This window comes from Procambarus clarkii, chromosome 12, assembly GCF_040958095.1.
Source record: "Procambarus clarkii isolate CNS0578487 chromosome 12, FALCON_Pclarkii_2.0, whole genome shotgun sequence".
In the NCBI taxonomy this organism is placed as follows: Eukaryota; Metazoa; Arthropoda; class Malacostraca; order Decapoda; family Cambaridae; genus Procambarus; species Procambarus clarkii.
The window spans coordinates 12,447,671-12,468,921 of record NC_091161.1 but is presented as its reverse complement, the minus strand read 5'-3'; the positions used below and the strand labels follow the sequence as shown (position 1 = coordinate 12,468,921).

At 40.1% G+C, this 21,251-nt stretch overlaps 1 protein-coding gene across 19 annotated transcripts in view; it reads right to left on the bottom strand.

The window, feature by feature from the left end:
- Window positions 1–21,251, bottom strand: part of SLO2 (slowpoke 2) — a 591,490-nt gene that overhangs the window by 58,754 nt on the left and 511,485 nt on the right. For 12 of the 19 annotated variants that reach the window (XM_069323238.1, XM_069323244.1, XM_069323239.1 and 9 more), the window contains 3 exons: window positions 8,150–8,275; window positions 4,288–4,473; window positions 441–575 (listed from right to left, as the gene is read on the bottom strand). In XM_069323238.1, the coding sequence (XP_069179339.1) occupies window positions 441–575; window positions 4,288–4,473; window positions 8,150–8,275 (447 nt within the window). Of the gene's footprint in view, window positions 1–440; window positions 627–4,287; window positions 4,474–8,149; window positions 8,276–21,251 lie in introns of those variants that run through there. The other 7 variants (XM_069323242.1, XM_069323246.1, XM_069323243.1 and 4 more) reach the window with 2 other exon arrangements.

Here is a 21,251-nt window from a genome sequence, read left to right as displayed (position 1 = left end):
ACCAAATATGCTTAAAGGAATGCCTGCTGCCCAAGTATACAAATATATATATATTGAACACATTTTACATGGTAAAAGCCAAACTTGATGGCCACATTCCTGGGGGCAAACAGTGGCTGCCTCAAACACGCCATACAGCTCTCTGCCAATATGTACACACCCTACACAATCAAATATTGAATCCACAGCTTATTATAACAAGTTAATACTGTTGGTAAAATACCAATTACATCTGAATGCTGTCCATAACATATTACTGTCACTAAGACACTAACACTTGAGAAAGGTTCAAAGATGTAGTGTGTTTTAGGTGAAATGTGACCAAGGTAAGAGACTAGCTGTTATAAGGACATGAGCAAGGGAGACACAGCTATTCCCCATGACCACGGCCCTGCTGAAGTATAAATACAAGAAAAGTGTTTGACATAGCCTGGACCTACGTTGTTGCCGGGCTCCATGTTGCTGGTGTCGATAGTGCGGTAGATGCCAATGGGGATCTCACAGGTGGTGGAGCACAGCTTCTGGTAGAGACGCCCGTACGTCCTGATCCACAGGTCCTGCTTCCCAATCTTCATCTGCGGCAACACACCACATTTGACGCATCTTCCTAACTAGCTTTTTGTTGCCTGTTTATTGAGCACTTCGTTGAATTACATTACGACAGTTGATCAATCAAGCAAACACATAATCATGTATAAGTATAGTGGGACACTCACAATAGAGCACACCATACGTAAACACATGCACTCGTAACATACACACATGTGCTTGATCTTAAGATGCTGCAGAACATATGGAAGCTGAACACTGAGATGACCCAAAGTGATGAGAGGAACAACATTCTCAGTGTCAGGGTAGTGAGGAAGGTTAGAGCCGGAGAGAGATTCGAGGCTCATTCCATATATTGTTTAAATTGGAGGTGTGATAAAGCTTAACTACACCAGATGACTGAAAGTTAAGTGGTGGGTCGAGGAGATAAAGCTCAAATCCTGGAAATGCCGATATGCGAGCGCATGTGTAATTACCCAAGTGTAGTTACAAGACGAGAGCTGCGCTCATGCTGTCACGTCTCCACAGTCCTCCGTCACATGATGCTTTGAAACTAGAGTACTGACAGTTTTGGCCACAACCACCTCACTTAAATTGTTCCAACAATCTACCACTCTGTTTGCAAAAGTGAACTTTCTAATGTTTTTCAACAGCTTTGTTTCCTTAGTTTAATTTAACCTATGTAGTCTCGTTCTTGAAGTTTCAATTTTCAAAAATTCTTCTTTGTCAATTTTGTTGATTCCAGTTACTATTTAGTATTTAGTATTTAGTGATCATATCACATCTTTCTCTTCTGGCCTTGGTTTATTTAACACCACTAGCCTCTCCTCGTAGTTCTTGTTTTTCAGTTCCGGAAGACATTTGGTTGGATGTCTTTGCATCTTTTTGAGTTTATGGGTGGGCTCTTTGAGATATAGGCACCATACAACTGCTGAATATTCCAATTTTAATCTCACAAAGGTTGTGAACAATTTCTTTAATGTCACCGTCCATGTATTTAAAAGTAATTCTAAGGTTGAAAAGTGTAGCATGTGCTCCTTTCACAATGTTCATGTGGTCCTCAGGTGACAGGGTTCTTTTTCCAGAACCACCCCTAGATTTTTTTTTTTGTTTTTTATTATTATTCTTTAAAGCTTTTTTGCATAAGCTGTAGGTTGTGGGTTACCATATTTTTTCCTATTCCACATTCCGTAACAAGGCATTTATTGAGAAAATCCACTAGGCCTATAGATGGGCGCAAGCCTACGACCTATAGTCCTAGTGGTTTTTATCATTGACATTAATAATAAAGTATTTATTATACTCCTCAACATTAAACTTTTTCAGGTGTTCAGGTGAGGCATGGGTCAAAAAAGATTGGGAAACACTAGTACAGTATAAACAATCTAGCAGAAGTATTACAGTACAGTACCATGTTTGCTGAAGATGCTAAGCTACTGGAAATGATAAACGACTTCGATGACTGTCATGCCATTCAAGATAACCTAATAAAAATAATACATAATAATTCTTATTCAAAAGTATGTAAAAATAACAAAAGTAATTTGCAATTGTAGGGAGAGGACTCACGCGTACTAATGAAGCCACTATTACGCAAAGCATTTTGGCCAAAACATAAAAAACCATAGAAAAAATTGAACTAAAGGTGTGACGGGTAAACACTTAATCCTAGAAGAAAAGCAAGATATCTGGAATAGAATACTATTTGGAACCTGGAATGTGGAATAGGAGAAAATAGGCCACACACAACCTACAAATTATGTGGAAAGTCATTAAACCACGCTGACAAAGAGAGAGATCGAGGGAGGTGGTTCTAGATAGTAGACTGTCATTAGAAGGCCACATTAAGGACACTGAAGACCATATGCTACATTTCCCCACTTCAGAATCTCTATATATATATACATGGATGGTGATATATTAAAGAAATTGTTCCAACTTTAATGGGACTAAAATTGTAATATGAAGCAGTTGCACTGTGCCCATAGCTCAAGAAACACATTACTCCACTGGAAAAGGTGGATAGGCATGCTATGAAACAGCTTCTGGAACTGAAAAACTAAAGCTGCAAGAGGCTAGAGGTGTTAAACATACCAAAGCTAGACGATAGAACAAATGGTGATGTCATACAATATACAAAACAGTAACAGGAATTGACCAACAAAAATTCTTGTAAACAGCAACTTCAAGAACAAGTGGATAAGATTCCAACTAAGGAAACAAAGTTGGCAACAATACATTAGAAAGTTTACTTTTGGAAATAAGAGTTGTTAGAAAGTAAGAACAAGTGAGAAAGTGGTGAATGCCAAAACTGTTAGTAGTTTCCAAACATCATATGACAGAGTACCAGCAACACAGGACATCACAAGAGTAGCACACGAGGAGTCACAATAACGTGGCTGAAATATGTTGACCAAACCACACATTAGAAAGTGAACGGACGACGACGTTTCGATCCATCCTGGACCATTCTCAAGTCGATTGTGAATGGTCCAGGATGGACCGAAACGTTGTCGTTTCTTCACTTTCTAGTGTGTGATTTGGTCATCACAAGAGTAGCTTTCACTCTGTAACTACACTTGGGTAATTACACTCATAACAAAAGTGCAGAGAAGGTCTACACATTAGCATTTATTCTGAACATTTAATTATGTGTGAATTTGCCTGAACTTCAAAATATAAATCAGAGTGCATGCATCGGTCAACCCTCCAATATATTTAATATGCAGCATAAGTAAATTTGCACACATAAGTACCTTTTAAAGGTTTAATGCAATATACAAATGTTATATGCTACATATATTTACTTTATAAACTAGGCTACTAACAAGGATAATATTTAAACTATTGTAAATGCTCAAAAGTTTATCAGTAATTCAAATCAAATCCAAAAATTACTAGAATGTGGTATTCTCTCCAATAGGCTGAGCTCCCCAACCTTGTACATGCCACAACAGGCTAGGCTCCTCCCCCCTTATATATTCCACAACAAGCTGAGCTCCTCCCCTTATATATTCCACAACATTGTGTGAGGAGCCTATGCTATGCTTTCCAATGTCAGAATTTCTTTTACATTCATGGATGGTGAACTATTAAAGAAACTGTTTATAACCTTTGCGAGACCAAAGTTGGAATATGCAGCGGTTGAATGGTGCCCATATCTTAAGATGCACATCAACGAACTGGAAAAGGTGCAAAGACATGTAACTAATTGGCTTTTGGAACTGAAAGACAAGAGCTATGAGAAGAGGTTAGAGGCATTAAATATGCCAAAACTAGAAGATAGAAGAAAAAGAGGCGATTTGATCACTACGTACAAAATTTAACGGGAATTAACAAAATTGATAAGGGAGAATTCCCGAGACCTGGAACTTCAACAACAAGAGGTCATAGATTTAAACTAACTAAACAAAGCTGCTGAAGAAATTTAAGAAAATTCACCTTTTGCAAAGTGGTAGACAGTTGGAACAAGTAAGATAACGGAGGCCAAAACTGTCAGTAGTTTCAAAGCATTATATGATGAAGAGAACTGTACTGGGACGATGGGACATCTCGAGTGTAGCTCTCATCCTGTAACTAAACTTAGGTAATTACAACAAGCCTAGCTTCTCCACCTTGTACACTACACAACAAGCCGAGCTCCTCCACCTTGTATATTCCTCAACAAGCTGGGCTGCTCCATTTTGTATATAAACTTATAAAATAAACTTTCCCATCCTATACATCGTCCCGACCTACCGAGGTAAGGAAGCCGGAACCAGGCGCCTGGTCCACTCCAAGCAGCAGCCTCACGAACGTGATAAGATAGTCCTTGACGAAAGCCTGGTAGAGGAGTGTGTCGAGCATGCTGGCGGAGAAGACACTCCCAGCAGCAAAGGGCAGACGGAACATGTAGGAGATGTGCGAGCCTCGTTCCTTCTCCCGCTGTGTGGGGGAAAACCCAGTCTTGTAACACAAATATACACCACATCTACCTCTTAATCTTTAACTGTAGTAACTTGTGCACTAAATGATCAGCTAATAATAAAGTATTTCATGAAGGTGCCATCATGTAGAGGACGTGGAGAATGTTGTAATTTAACTTGTAATAATAGGACCTGTATTCCATTACAGGTAATGTACACATCACCCATGACATATACATTCATCTTTCACTTCTTGCAACAATTTATCTCTTCGCTTTACAATAAATAAATAAATAAGCATATTATGTGTGTGTGTGTGTGTGTAAGTAAATCACGAAAATTAACACGTGATGAAAAATGTGAGTGTCAGACCATGGAGGAAGAATTTAAACTGGCATTTCCTTAAGTAATTTCATATATATTAATTAAATTAAATTATTAATACATCTTCAGAGGGAATGATTTTGAAGTCATTCCTTCTGAAGATGTATTAATATACAAAAGTACCTAAGGAAATGCCGGTTTCCATTTTTCCTCCGTGGTCTGACACTGTCATATATATATAATGTGTTTTTAGGTATTATATATGTTGCATCAGTACATATTTTGATGCTTCTCTAGAATGACTATATTACAGTATGCTAATCTCTTGACCACGATTATGTAGTAGACTACATCCCTCCGGGTGGGTAAGTGAAACTAAAGTGTACTTTGTTGAGCACAATCAGCTGCTTAGCAGTGTAAGCTATGCTGAGCAGATTAAAGTAGCAGTCCTTGGGCCAGATTCACAAAAAAACTTACGCAAGCACTTAAGAACCTGTACATCTTTTCTCAATCTTTGGCGGCCTTGTTTCCAATTATTAAACAGTTAATGAGCTCTGACGCACCAAGAGTCTGTTTATAACAATAACAACAGTTGATTGGGAAGTTTTCATGCTTGTAAACTGTTTAATAAATGTAACCAAAGCCGTCAAAGATTGAAGAAAGATGTACATGTTCGTAAGTGCTTGCGTAAGTGCTTTCGTGAATCTGGCCCCTTGTCACCAAACCTAAACATTGGCTGGTATGGAAAAAAAACAATGTTATTTACCATAATTACAGCAATCAACAGGTGAGAGGAGATGGGTATATGAGCACCAAGGAACACTCCGTATTGGGCTCCCATGTCATGATAAAAGTGTTCACATGTACTGTATAATTGTTTGGATGCTAGCAAAAAAAAATGGATGTACTGTATACTCCACATAGTATACCCATCATCCTGGGCACTGATAGACACTTCACCAATGGGCACTTTTGGCTGTTTTCACATTGGTCTGACATCATCCACTGATGATGGTGTACATTAACCCCTGCACTGCGCACCTGTTTTTGGCAAAAACTTCATAGTGCAATTGTTAAGGACATATTTTTGTTGGTTTTATAAATGTTCAGGTAAAGTTAATGTCAAAATGTTTCTAAACTCAACTATTTTCATTTTAAAACACAAAGTGATGAAAACATTAAAAAAAACATTAAAATATAGCATAATTAAAAACAAACGGACAACTCTCGAAACAGCATGTCGTTTTGCGCAGCGCAGTGGTTAAAAGCGACCAAAAAGGCCCACAAGGTCCTGGGTAGAGACAAAAAGCTAGGTAATCCATATTATTGTTACAGATAGTGTAGACGTGGATGTGAAGGGCAAGGAGAAGATGTAATGTTATCTAATACTGTATCACTATCTGCTACAGCTAGTATGGCTTGCATCATCACCCACTACCGAATAATCCATCATCCTGCCCGAAACGCTGCGCGTACTAGTGGCTTTGCAAGAATGTAATTACTATGCTATGTATCCTCACAATCCCAATGTACCTTCTTGTATATATATAAAAAAAATAAAAAAATAAAACACTAGCTCTGTCAACAATGGCTCCCACCGAGGGTGGCAAAATTTAATGAAGTACTGTACTGTGCTAAACTGCATTTTAAATATTTTTTAAAATCTCATTTATATGAATATAAGTCACAATGCCATTACTTTGATTAATTTATTATTTTACTGTTGTTACACCATGATGTTCGAATAATCCACAATGGGCTTTAAATGACTAACATTCCACGTCCTCTTATATAAATACAATAACACATATAAATATAAAACAATGATTTTATTAACACACACACACATACACACACATTAGACTGTTACAAGAACAAGTCAATAAAATCATGCAATAAACAGGGGTGCTACCATGCAAAAGATTCTACCATGCACACAGTCCCAGAGCATGACAATGCAGCATAAAAGCCATAAGTGCATGCTTAATTAGACAAGCGTGTGATGGCCACCAGGGACTCTACAGTCCCACACACACACGTTCCTCCCATTTGCTCTTCAACATGCCCCAATTATTCCTATCTAAATGTTTGTTTTTGTCTTTTTAATTTGTTTTCTTGACAAAAATATCCTAAGCAACCCCCCCCCCACAGACTATAATAAGCAAAGTACATGTTCCAAAGAAGAGCAGATGGTAGACAAGAACATGTATTAGTGAACACCATTTATTCCGTGGCTTGAGCCCCAGCGAGTTCCCTCGATGCTATGGGGAAGTCAAGACTGGGACATGAAACAAATGGAAGAAAGTTAGTCAAAATGTGGCCAGTGTACAACAGCAGCTGCAGGTGAGCGGTGTAGCGGCCACGACCTCCACCACTTCTCCATCACCCGCTGAGTTTGTAAATGCTCTTTAACACTCAAAAAACAGAGTAACTTCAGTCTCTGCAAAGTTCTTTGGAATGGTTCAGATTTTTTCACCAGGTTTGTGGGGGAATTTTTAACTATAAACACACCACACAGCACTTAAGAGGTCTGTTTATACATTCAGGGTAAACCTAGAATATTTTCAATGCTTCAGCAATGTTAAATATCTAAAGACATCATCAGTGCCACAGAAATATATCTAAAATCACACGCTGATATATTAAATTAATCTTTAGTCTGTTTAGACGTAACTTAAAAGTATCAGGTGTTTAAACGATATATAGTCACTTGGTTCGCTCCAGAGTAACTAAAAGTATACACAATTGGTGATCTCGGGAGAGTGTGAGGGATGAGAGAGGGTGTGGAGGCGGGAGGTGGAGCTGAAGGGAGGTGATCATGCCGGCACTAGAGACGCTCAAGACTTGATCTCAAGTGACCATAAGACACAGGCAGATGATAGTGTCTCGCAAGGTCTCCTCCTAGCAGAAGACGACTTAAAAATGTCTTATAAAAAAGGTTTTATCAATGTTAACTACATTTTAATGTCAAACATTTAAAAAGAGGAGGAAGTATTAAGTGTGCCATTCATATTATTTTTCAATGTTAAGAAAAAAAAGGAGGGGGCGAGTTGGAAAATATCAAATATAGTAATCAAAATGAGACGTGACTCTAGAGCTCGCCGTACCAAGCATCAAGCATACCGCCGGGATGCAGCAAGCCTCAGGGTGTTACTGAGAAGGCAAAGTCAAACTTCACAAATGAGAAATTAGGGAGCACAAAGCAGCATGGCCAAGGTGGTGAGCCAGGCACGGGCAGGAGGTCCTTCAGACACTACGCGCTCTGTTGCCATAACCTCTGCAGTGCGGGTCCCTGGTTTCTCAGAAAAAAAGCCAAGAAATCCGAAAATTCAGTAAAGTGTTGTGGCCACACGACGCGGCAGGAAGGTTACCCGTTCCAGCTGATTAATGACTTCGGAGTAGTAAATGGGTCGCTGCGGCTGAGGGCGCCGCCGGAACGAGCGGGAGCGTGAACGACGAGATGCAGGGCGACCCCCAGGGCCCTGAGGCTGGCTACCCTGCAGGTTACACACAACACAGTCGCCGTCAGACACCTCCACACACACACACACACACCAACCACCACAACCCTCTCCCACCCATACTAGGATCACAGCTGCTGTCTTGCCTTCTTTATATACGAGACACAGCAAGAACTTCCCCCTCTATAATCCAATTTCACTATCTGATAAAGTCCTTATCCTTAAGTACAGGTACTGGTAATTTTTTATTTCAATGCCCAATTCACTCCACTCCCTATAAAAATAACTGTATACCCTCCAACCAGACCAGGCAATTCACTGGGTTCTGAAAAATGATTCTTCACTCCAAGTCCCTATATACCCATGCCCTCCATTCTCTACCAATCAGAGTGAGACATCAGTTTCCATCCCTACCTGCTTGCTGCCACTACCTAGCATCAGTTTGTCACTTCTAACTCGTCCAGTACTAAGGGTATTAGGCCAAAGGAAGCCATTGTACAGCCATAAACACTTGTCCCAATACTGGTTTATACATAGTCAGCCTTACACTTGTAAAGCTTGTGTGCTATTAATGCTATTTCTTGTGACACTAGCTCTCCACATATGTCAGTTGCTTAATTTAGAACCTGTACTTGAGGTCGATCTCAAACCCATTGTTGATGTGATGACTTATATTGAATTTTGTAACTAGCTCATCAAGATTGTAACTTGCTTAGCTAAATGAATTGTGGGGTTCAGTCCCTGAGCCCATTATGTGCCTCTGTAACCCTTTCCACTACCGCCCACAAGATGGGTATGGGGTGCATAATAAATAAACTAAACTAAAAACTCTTGTGATGTTCGATTACACAAGTTAGGTCAATCTATCTTTGTAAAAGTCCAACTAACGATAAAACTACTACACTAAAAAGCCTTAATTAATAACATTATCATGCTCTCAGAATTTTGTTAATTGCAAAACTTTATTTGCCCAATCATGAAAAACTGTTGTTGTTCACTGAAGTTCTTGAAAGTCTCATCTGAAGGGTACCAAAGTTTCTGAAAGTCAGATCTGAAGGGTACCAAAGTTTCTGAAAGTCAGATCTGAAGGGTACCAAGCCTACAGTTAATAGCAATCATTCATATATAAGATTAAACTCCCAACTACAAACTAGATGCGTAGGTATTTACGACTATAGTTTTCATAAGGACATCAAATCACTAAAAAGGTGTGAACATTCAATGAGCCATAAGAGATCATTTATTTTAGGGCACAAACAAGCAAATGAATAGTTTTTGATCGAGACTAGATCTGTCATAACACTTGTGGCAATGCCAGTGGTGTTGCCTAAACTCCACCAGTGTTGCCTAAACACCTCCAGTGTTAGTAACCTCTGCCAGTGGTGTTCACTAAAACTCCAACAGTGTTGCCTAAACTCCACCAGTGTTGCCTAAATTCCACCAGTGTTAGTAACCTCTGCCAGTGGTGTTGCATTAACCACAACAGGCATTGCCTAAACCAAAACCTACATTGTTTACAAATCATTCCATTTGTGTGATTTTGTTTTCTATTTCATATAGTTCATCAAGGAATGCATTTTATTTGTAAACCCTTAGACCGCGTCAAGTGCATCAAGTTCACCGTTTCTGCCCGAAATGCTATGTACACTAGTGGCTTTACAAGAATGTAAAACATGAATATTATGTACTCTCATAAACCCAATGTACCTTCTTGTATATAAATAAATAAGTCCTTTTTGTGGCTTTTTTGTATTTGATTCCTTATTTATAATCTGGCAGATCTCGATATACTATTTTTAAACAGCCGTACAGTTCAGGTGTTAAATGTGCAAAAACTGAGCTTCTGCAATAATGATGATAATGCTACACACAAGAAAAAATAACAACAACCTGGGGTCAATATGCCAGTGCGCTCATCAACATAATACTAGTGACAATGCTAGCATAAAGTAGGTACTAAATTAATGTTACTCATTTTAAAATACCAACAGCATGATGCTAATTTATATGTTCACTATTGATGTTATAGCAAGATGAGTTTATACAATGTTCTGTAAAACACTAATGTCCACGGGAGCAACTATATGCAGGTCAACAGGACAACACTTGTGTCCCCGGTAAACTTTGGCCCCAAGCGAGACGTCCCCCCACTCACACATTCTGTTGTGTTATGTGTGTGTGTGTGTCATCTGTTGCACCTTACCCTTTACACAGTCACACACACACACCCACCCATTTCTAAGTCTTATGGAGTTCCAGACTGGTTTCCAACATTTAGCACGGCTGTTTCTATATATTTTCAATCACAATGTACCGAGAGATGTAGTTTCCTTGATTTTTCCACTCTTTTTAGGGAGAACATTTTCCCACTATGACAATGCACTGCACATGTACAGAATTGACTACAGTGCTGGCAGGAATTTTAAATTCAAGAGTTAAACACACCGATACATTTCACCAATAAGAGTCCCTACCTTACAACAGGGAACGCTATTCCCGTTCTAGTATGCATCTTTTTCTTCTCAGTGGTATGCGGCTTGCACGAGTTTCTAGTGCTACTGTAATTACCTAAGTGTAATTACCTAAGTGTAGTTACAGGATGAGAGCTACGCTCGTGGTGTCCCGTCTTCCCAGCACTCTTTGTCATATAACGCTTTGAAACTACTGACGGTCTTGGCCTCCACCACCTTCTCACTGTGTCTACTTTCTCAAGACGCTGGTTTAAGTTTGCATTATCTAGCTGTCTTTCCCAGCACATATCAGTGAGCGCTTGGTTTATTTGTTTCCAGTTAATCCGTTTGTTATTAAAAATTGAATTTGCTAAATTCTCCTCCTCTTGGATTTGATGCTGGCTGCACAGGTCTATTGCCCATACTTGTCTGGACTTCAGTTAGGTTATGATCTGAGTAACATATATTTTTATCATTATGTCCCTAATCAGTTCATCATTATTTCTAAAAATAAGATCTAAGGTGTTTTCTTTCCTAGTTGGTTCTACTATTTGCTGGTTTAAGGCAAATCTGTCACACATCTGCAGGTGGTCATCTGTGTGTGACAGTTCACTTAAAACTGCTTCCTGGGATTCTCTCTGGTATAACTGTATTTGCCACATTTTTCCATTTTAGGTGGCGTAAGTTGAAGTAATTATCAAAAGGTGGCACCAAATCGGGAAGGCTATGTAGCACTATCAAATGTGCACAACAATCAGAGGGCACTAAATATCACTAAGGATGCCAATACGATAACAGAAGCGCACAAGGCGAATGATATCAAAAGTATCCGATTCACCAATACTGTAATTCTATTGAGGGATGAGCGACCGCGAGGAACGGTCGGAAAGCGAGATACACGCTCGTCCTGGAAGTCAGGACATTCAACAAGGATATGCACGACCAAAAGAGGGACAGTGCAATTTGGACAATAAGGAGCAGGGCAGCGCTCCATTAAGTGTCCATGAGTTAAGCGTGTATGGCCAATACACAACCTCGCCAGAGCCGTTTCCCATCGCCGGTTACGGTGGTAGGAGGACAGCCATGAGGACACACTACTCTTATTGGTAACAAACTGCGTACTCTTAACAGAAGATTAACAATCCTGCCAACGGGTAAGGACGGAGGAATGAATAACTGGGTAAAAGTTGGAATAAGAAATGCCTTTACAGGAGATGGGACAAAAGCGGACAGCTTCCCTAGCAGCAGTATCCGCACACTCATTTAAAGAGACATCAATATGGCTGGGAACCCAGCAAAACTCAACAGACTTAAATTTACTGGAAATAAGAAACAGCCAATGCTGAATCTCGACGACCACTAGATGGACCGGATTAAAGGACCTCAGAGCCACGAGGGCACTACGAGAGTCAACGACAACTACAAAGGAAGATTGACAATGAGAAAGCAGGAGACGAAGCGCATAAAGAATAGCATAAAGTTCTATTGAGAAGATGCTAGTCTCCGGAGGTAGGCGACACATATAAATGCTGTCAGGAAAAACAACAGAGTAGCCAACACCGTCCGCAGACTTAGACCAATCGGTGAAGATGGAAACAGAGTGGGAGTGGAAAGAAAAGTGCTCAAGGAAACGGTGTTTCAGAACCAGTAGAGGGGTAAAAGCTTAGGTGATGCGGGTCAAGGATGAACAAAACTTCGGAAGGGGGGACTCTCCACAGGGGGCAAGGAAGGAACAACACGAGGAGAAATATTAGAAATACGAACTGAAAGAATCCTGTAAGCAAGATAACCGGACAGAAAGGGGAGGTGGAAAAGAGGAACAGGACCCGAGGAGGGATAAATGTTATAGCACGACGGAGGCGAGAGGAAGGATGTTGCAAGCACCGTGCAAGATAGTGAAGACAGTAGCGATCACAGCGGTCCTGGAGAGATAGGAAGCCATTGTCAACATACAAGCTAAGGACAGGAGTCGAATGAAAGGCTTCAGAGCTGAGGCACAACCCAGTATGGTGCAAAGCATCAAGACGGCAAAGAGTAGAAGGAGAAGCAGACGAGTAAGCAGGGCAACCATAATCGTGTTTAGACAGGACGAAAGAGGAATGTAAAGCGAGGAGAGTGTGCCTATCCGCTCCCCAAGAAGTATGGGACAATACCTGAAGGAGGGTAAGGGCCTTAGAACATTCAACTCTTGAGGTAAGAGATATGGGGCGACCAAGACAAACGAGTGTCAAAGATTAACCCCAAAAGCTTAGCGGAATCCTTGTACCAAAGGGGGAGACCATAAAGCTACAAAGAGGGACGAAGAATGACACGCTTTCGAGTAAAGGTCATAGCACAAGTCTTAGACATAGAGAACCTGAAGTCCTGATCGGTGGCCCAAGACGACACGGCACCAATCGCAAGTTGAAGTCACCGCCGTTGAAGTAGAGGCGAATCATCACCCTGACAGAAAAGGGTAAGATCGCCGATACAGAGAGCGGAGAAGACGCCAGAAGGAAGAAAGGAAAGAAGACCATTGAGAGCAACAAGAAAAAGAGTAGTGCTCAGAACACTACCTTGGGGCACATCCTCGTACTGCTGAAAAGAGGCAGAGAGAGTGGTACCAAGCCTCACTCGAAAGGAACGACAAGAGAGGAAGCTTTGGAGAAAGAGAGGGAGATTACCACGAAGGCCAAAAGAATGAAGTTGGGACAGAATATGATATCGCCAAGTGGTGTCGTAAGCCTTTCCAGGTCAAAAAGGACGGCAACAACGGAGATCTTCGCAGCAAAAGCAGTACAAATATAGACCTCCAAGTTCACCAGGACATCTGTTGTGCTGCGGCACTCTGTGAGAAGACCAGATTCTGGCTCTTGGTCCCGGTAGGCCATATAAAACTCCGTGGCTGATGCCACCTAGTAATTGGCACACTATCAGTGATAATAACTTCACGAAGCTACAACTGGCTTTTCCCAGAGTAGTAGGCATCCATCAGTCTCAGCAGACTATGGAGTTACACTCTGGTTGTCGATCTGGATGGCAGGGTCGGTTGTCGGTCTGGTAGGGTAGTCGCAAAGTCAGGATAGGTTGATACAGGGAAAAAATTGTCATTTCCCCCAGAAATGCTTTGCAAATCAAGGGGGGGGGGAGGATCCCAAAATTTGGAATCACCTCTCTAATCACATCAAAAACTGTTCTCCTCTCAACGAGTTTAAAATTGAAACTACGAACTACAGTATACACCTATGTAACTATGTAACCTACCTTACTTTCTAAATGTCAACTTATGTTTTGCTGGTATTTAATATTAATTACTGAATCTGTGCTACTACTGATATTTGCCATGTAAACATTTAATACACTTTTTATTCCTTTTGTTTATTCTGTGCAAATTACTATGTCTTGTTCTGTTATAATGCTCGCTAGTCCAATCACAAAAATTATCATTTTATATTTATTTCTCTACTTCAATTCATTTTTTTTATCTAATTTAGTTTAAATTCAGCTTTTTATTTTTTCCGCATAATGTCCGAAATGCTGTGTGTACTAGTACTTGTGGCTTTAGGCATCGTACTGGTCTCACCTGTGAATCTTACAATTGTCTTGCATCCTATTTATTTATGTACTTTTGCTTAAATATTATTATTACAGTATTATTATTATTATTATTATTAAATCAGTAGCCCTGAGGGGAAAAAAGTAAAAAATAATCATTGCCTTAATTAAGGTAAACATCTCAGCTGGAATGTGAGAGACTACCATGAACCACCAGGTATGGAGGGGAGAACAGGGCAGGTATGGAGATCAAGTGAGTGGTTCACCATAAAATGATGTTTCATCACATTCAACCGTTATGAATCCCCATTAGTAGCTCCTAAAGCTAACCCACAATGGCACCTCGGTAAACTGGGCAGACTTTTCTGAAAGGGAAACAAAAGATGAATATAACAGAAAAAACAGACTTGGCTTACCCATGAGTGAAGACAGCAGGAGAAGAGAGCACTGGGGCAAAACATCCTCTTCACACACACAATGCCCAAGCACTACACAAGTGTAGCGAGGCCGAGGAACATCTACTAAGTAGCGAGAAGCCAACACCTGGCGGGAGGTCGGACTGCTAGAAGCCTCGAGCCTGGATATGTGCCTAGACATATTGTTAATGAAATACGACAAAACGGTAAACTTCCACACATTATGAGAGTGGGGGAAAAGCTGTTATCTGGTTAATCCAAACAAACTTTTGAATGATCTCAAAGAGACAAGCATTGGAACAAGGAATGATAGAAATGGTTGACAAACACAGTGCTGACACTCACAAGTACTGTAATGCACAAATAATGCTACACTGTGGGCCACAAGACAGCAAAACAACTCAAGCTACTGTACTATGACTAAAGGAGCCCTTTGTAGTCAGATGTCTCATTTTTTTGACAAGAACATGGAAGGTTAAAACCATAAAAAAGGAATACCAGGCCTCCAGCAACAAAAACCATGATTTCGAAGTGTGAAGCAACCCAGCCTAACAGGGTTGGAGCCGGTCGGCCGAGCGGACAGCACGCTGGACTTGTGATCCTGTGGTCCTGGGTTCGATCCCAGGCGCCGGCGAGAAACAATGGGCAGAGTTTCTTTCACCCTATGCCCCTGTTACCTAGCAGTAAAATAGGTACCTGGGTGTTAGTCAGCTGTCACGGGCTGCTTCCTGGGGGTGGAGGCCTGGTCGAGGACCGGGCCGCGGGGACACTAAAGCCCCGAAATCATCTCAAGATAACCTCAAGATAACAGCTGTAGGCCAGAAGGAAAGCACCCTTAAAAAAAAGAAAATCCTCAACCAAGGGAGAAGCTTGAAAGGTAGAAGACCAAGATGATTAAACCTGATTCAAGAAGGCTGTGGAGGGACGTAAGCTGGCCGTAGGTAAAGAACACTCTAGAGAACCCCCCTCCCCCAAAAAATTAACCAGAATCCAACAAGAAGACCTTCACCAGGCTGGACAATACAAGACAATACTATTTGTAATCAGGCAGTGCAAGGAAAGGAGAGATGGGAAGGTGCTTGATTGAAGAGGTAAAGACACCATTAACCCCACTCCAGGCAAAAAGCATAAGTACTGCGTATGCCTTGTGATCTTGAAAATGAGCATTTAGTCAATAATTCCAGGCAAAGGCAAACAGGTTTTCCTGCAAATTTACCTGAGGCACTAACATTCTAGTGGTCTCGACAAGGACAGGAAACCGGCAGCCTGTCAAATGTCCAACCATTTGTCCTGATGATTTTTTGGGGCCAGATTTTAAAGTGAAACAGTTTCGGCATTTATGGCTTCTGTGGGTGGGCAGTTCCATGTGTTTATAAATATACCTTAATTTACTCGAGGGCCACTAACATTGTAGTGACCTCGATAAGGGCAGGAAGCTGGTGGCTTGTAAAAGGTTCCCTATTTACCCTAATATTTTCCAGCTCGATTTTAAAATGACAGTTTTGGCATTTATGGCTTCGGCAGGTAGACAGTTTCACGCATTTATAACCCTGTGTATGAAAAAGCATCTTCCGTTTTCAGTCCCACACTGTGGCTTGTTGAGCTTGAAACTGTTGCTCCTTGTGTGTGTTACATCTGACCTTTTTGAAGAAATTGTCTGGATAAACATCCTCTAAATTGTTAAATATTCTAAAAAGTATTTATGAGATCTGCCCTGGATAAACATCCTCTAAATTGTTAAATATTCTAAAAAGTATTTATGAGATCTGCCCTGGATAAACATCCTCTAAATTGTTAAATATTCTAAAAAGTTTTTATGAGATCTGCCCTGGATAAACATCCTCTAAATTGTTAAATATTCTAAAAAGTTTTTATGAGATCTGCCCTGTCATGCTTGGTTTGCAGTATTAGCCCTATGGTCCTCAACCATTCCTGGTATGAGAGCTGGCAGAGTGGAGTACATGATATCTGATTTTAGAGAATATACTGACAGTTTTGAGACACTTCTGGCTATATGGGTGCTGAAATTTAGTCTTGTCTATGTATAGGCTAAGGAACTTTTCATCATTTTTAATGATAATGTTAACATTGTCCATACGAAGATGAACTTGGTTTGATGACTTGCTTCCAAATAAAATGTAGTAGATCTTTTCTATGTTTAGTGAGTTTGTTGGTTGCCATCCACATGTGATGTTTTTGTAATTTGTTATTTACAACATTATTTAGTGTGTATGGGTTGGGATTTAAATAGATGAAGGTAGTATTGTCAGCAAATACTGTAGTGTAGCTTTAAGGACATTTAGAGATATCTGGCAAGACATTGATGGGTGTAAGAAATAGGAGAGGTCCCAAGATGCTGCCCTGTAGTACTCCTACAGTTAATGGTAGTGGGGAAGGTTATGTTATTGATGGCTACATATTGGTGTCTGTCATTAATATATGATCAAATATAGTTCAGAGTGAGGCCTATGATTTCAGTGATGAAGCTTAATAGGTAGTTATAGTTTACAGTATCAAAGGCTTCATTCAGGTCAATAAAGAGGTCAATTGGGAACTCCTTTTTTGTCAAGGGCCATGTAGATTATAGCAAACAGACTAATGGCATCATTGGTGCTCATTTGGGAATGGAAGCCAAACTGGCAGGGACTTAATATGCTGAATTTTACAACATAGGAGTAGAGCTGTTTGTAAATAATTGTTTAAATATTTTTGATAGTATCGGTAGATTTGATATTGATCTGTAGTTGTTTAAATCACTTGTGTCACCTTTATAAGCTGAAGTTACTCTTGATTAATAAGATTATCTGGAAAAGTATGACACTCTAGAGATTTGTTGAATAGCAGAGCTATGAGTGGTGGAAGGGCATGAGTGGCACTATTGTAATAGCATGTAGTATTTCTTTAGTGTTCCCAGCTTTGGTTTTCAGTGAGTGAATTATGGATAGTCAGTCAGCCTGTCAGACTGACTGGTAAAAGGAGTGTTACTAGGGGATACTATGATACTATACTATAAATGTTACTAGGAAAATGTGGTCATCTTCATATGATAGGTTTAAACAATTATTGTCTAGGTTTTACATGTATGATGCAAATATGGATTTAATAGCTCTCTGTGGATGTAAATAAAGAAAAACAAGTGAAAAAACAATCGGTGAATTGTCCAAGGATAAAACGAGAAGCGTCAGCAGAAGTCGAGTACCAGACGTTGACAAGTGCCAGACGCAGCCTTGCAGAGTGCCTCCACTAAGTGAAACTGGGTAAGAAATGTTTTTCTTACATCTTGACACTTTGCATACAAATTAATAATTATGAGAAGTAATGATTTTTTTTTAATTTTTTAATTTTTTGTGCATAGGCGGCTGTGACCATTTCTCCATAGCCGGTGGCCAAGGGTTAACAAAATCCATGTATACTACATCAACTGGAAGTCCCTTGTCTGAGTAGCTGGTTACCATCTCCAATCATGTGAGCAGGTTTGTAAGGCAGGGTCTATTTTGAACGAACACATCTTTCATCAAATTTACAAGATTATCAACCAAGATGGTGAATTATTCCCTTCCTTAGGATTCTCTCCATGAACTTGCACATGTGCTACAGCAAGCTGATCAGACGGTAGTTTTCTGCTAAGCTCTTACTGCCTTTTTTGAAAATAAGGGTGACATTGGAAATATGTAAATCTAGGGGAACTATCCTTTGGTCCAGAGATTTTCTGAAAAGAAGTTTCAGTGGTAGGCATAGTTCATCTACCAGTTCCTTTACGACTTTGGATTGAAATCCATCAACACCTGGGATTTCTGAGTCATAGTTTGTCTTGAAAGTCAGAAGAAACAGACCACATCCACAGACCACTTGGTCAAGGTCAGATGGAAGTGCGAGTGACTATTTGCAAGGACATTCAATGCTCCCCGATTGTGAACAGTTTGGATGACTAAACCCTAAAAAAGCCAGAAGCTGGGAAGGGAATGAGCCGAACCCTACCATAGTTAAGGCATCGAACCACTGGAGCATACATGGAGAGTTCTGGAGTTCTACTCCCTGAGCCCAGCCAGGGGCCAGGGTTGACTTGTGATAACTTGGTTGGAGTGTGTTATCCAATAACAATGGATCTGCGGGCCACTCCAAGCTTTTGCTTGGAGTGGCCTGCAGACCCATATTTTCACTACAACCCAGCTGGTCTGGCACTTTTTACAGCAACTTATCTAACTGCTTTTTAAAGAAGTCCACGTTTGTACCTTAGGAATGAAGGCAGAGGGTAGAACCCTGCGACACACAGGGTTCTCTAGGATTCTCTAAACCAACCAGTCGTTGATGTAGGCCCGAACTCAGAGCCCCAGTAGAAGATGGCCAAGGATCACCTGAGTCAGTATGTACCTTTACCTGAATAAACATCTCATCTCATCTTATATAGTATAATGAAAAGTCTAGGAGCCAGTTTCAGACAAAATGGCAAACCCAAAAAAATGCCTTCAGAAGTGCCCTACTCTGAAATTTAGCCAATCCCTGAACTCAGAGTGGATGGAAGCTTTGCAATAGGCAACCAAATCTCCTCAAAAATATTATAGTACAAATAGGTACAGTACTATATATATAAAGATCAAATAAAATATGGACTGATGTTACCTGAAAAAAGTGTTTTGTACCACTGAAATTCAAGAAGTCATAAAAATCCAGCAATGAATGTAATAATAATAATAATATTAATAATAATAATAATAATTATTTTGATTTAAGCAAAAGTACATATTGTATATACTGTATATACATACATAGGATACAAGAAGATTGTAGGATTTATAGGTAAAGCAAGTACTATGCCTAAAGCCACTAATATCCAGCGAGTTTTTGGCATAATGTGGAAAAAAAAAAAATTAAGACCTTAAAACAAATTGAGATCAAAAGAAAACTGAATCGAAGTAGAGAAAAAGATAAAAATTATAATTATTACATGGAACAACAGAGATTGCAACAAAACAGATAGTAATTTTCACAGAATAAACAATTTTATTATTAATTCCGAAATAAACAAAATTGTAATTGCACTGGAATTCCAATAAAATTGTAATATAACTTTTTATTAAAATGTCACAAGATTGAAATCAGCAGCATTACATGCTCAGTAATTAATTTCCAATAATAGCAAAACATAGATCAACAATTAGGAAGTAAGGTAGGCTACACAGAGTTGAGTAGGTAGTACTTAGTATGTCTTTTAAACTGGTTGAGAGAGGGACAGTCTTTGATGTGATTAGGCAGTTTTGGGGATTAGGGATATGTGGGATTAGGGATATGTGGGATTAGGGATATGTGGGATTAGGGATATGTGGGATTAGGAATATGTGGGATTAGGATCCCACATTTTGGGATCCTTTATTTGCTGAGCGTTTCTGCTTTGGTTAAGTCGCACCCTTAGAATTTCAAATAGATATTTTTTTCTACTGTGGCATCTTCAATAGAAAAAATCTGTGGATACAAAATCAACCACAGCCAAAAGGAAAACTGACTAGAAAAGTAGATCATCCCAAAACAAATGACTGCATGTGAAACAAACCCGACACAAACTATGGACACAGTGTCCAGACCCAACTGCTAGTTGGCAACACTCACTCACCACCAGATAGACAGATGGTAGTCCCCTGCTAGTCACTGCTCCAGCCAGCTGCCTCCCCATCAGACATGCCCTGCCCGAAAGAAAACCCCAAGATTCACGTGAAGAAGGGAAGAGCCACCGAAGGAACCCATCAGGGACATTCCATTACACCCAATGCTTAATTTCTGAGAAAGCTCGCTATGTTGGCTCCCAAAACTCGATCATCATGGGGAGAAGAGAGCAAATGCACCATAAAACAGAAGCCTAATCAACCTTCCATGACCAAAAATAAGAAAACAGACAGAATTACAAGGGAATACAAATTGCAAGTGCCCAAGTTACAGAACTGCAAGTTACAAATAGGACACAGCCAAAAAAAAAAAAACAGCAGGAAGGAGAATGAACTGCTCACGTGTTGATTTCAAGGATCAATGTCCTGGCAGCCAAGTCTCTTACTACGCCTTCTTGCTGCTTGTCCGATCAACCAGGCTGTTCAATGTGGCTGCTCACAGCCTGACATATGAATCACAGCCTGGTTGATCAGGTATCCTTTGAAGGCGTTTGTCGAGTTCTCTCTCGAACACTGCGAGAAGCCGGCCAGTTATGTCCCGTTCGTGAAGGGGAAGTGTTGAATAGTCTTGGGCCTTTGTTATTGATCAAGTTCTCTCTCAGTGTGTCTATTGCCCCTCTGATTTTCAGTGGGACTATTTTGCACATCCTGCCATGCCTTTTGGTCTCAGATAGTGCTATTTCTGTGTGAAAATTTAGAACCAATCCTTCCAAGTTTGGAACCAATCCTAATAATTTTCAAAGTTTAAATTATTATGTATCTCTCCTGCCTGTACTCAAGGGAATACAGATTTAAATTTTTTGGGGCAGTTTCAATAATTTAGACGTTCTAGTGAGTGGATTGGATTCTAGTGGTAAAAAATCTATGGCACTCCAGGTCAGCAATTTCTCCAGCTTTGAATGGAGCCGTTAGTGTGCAACTGTAATGTTGTATTGTTATATCAGATGTGGTGACA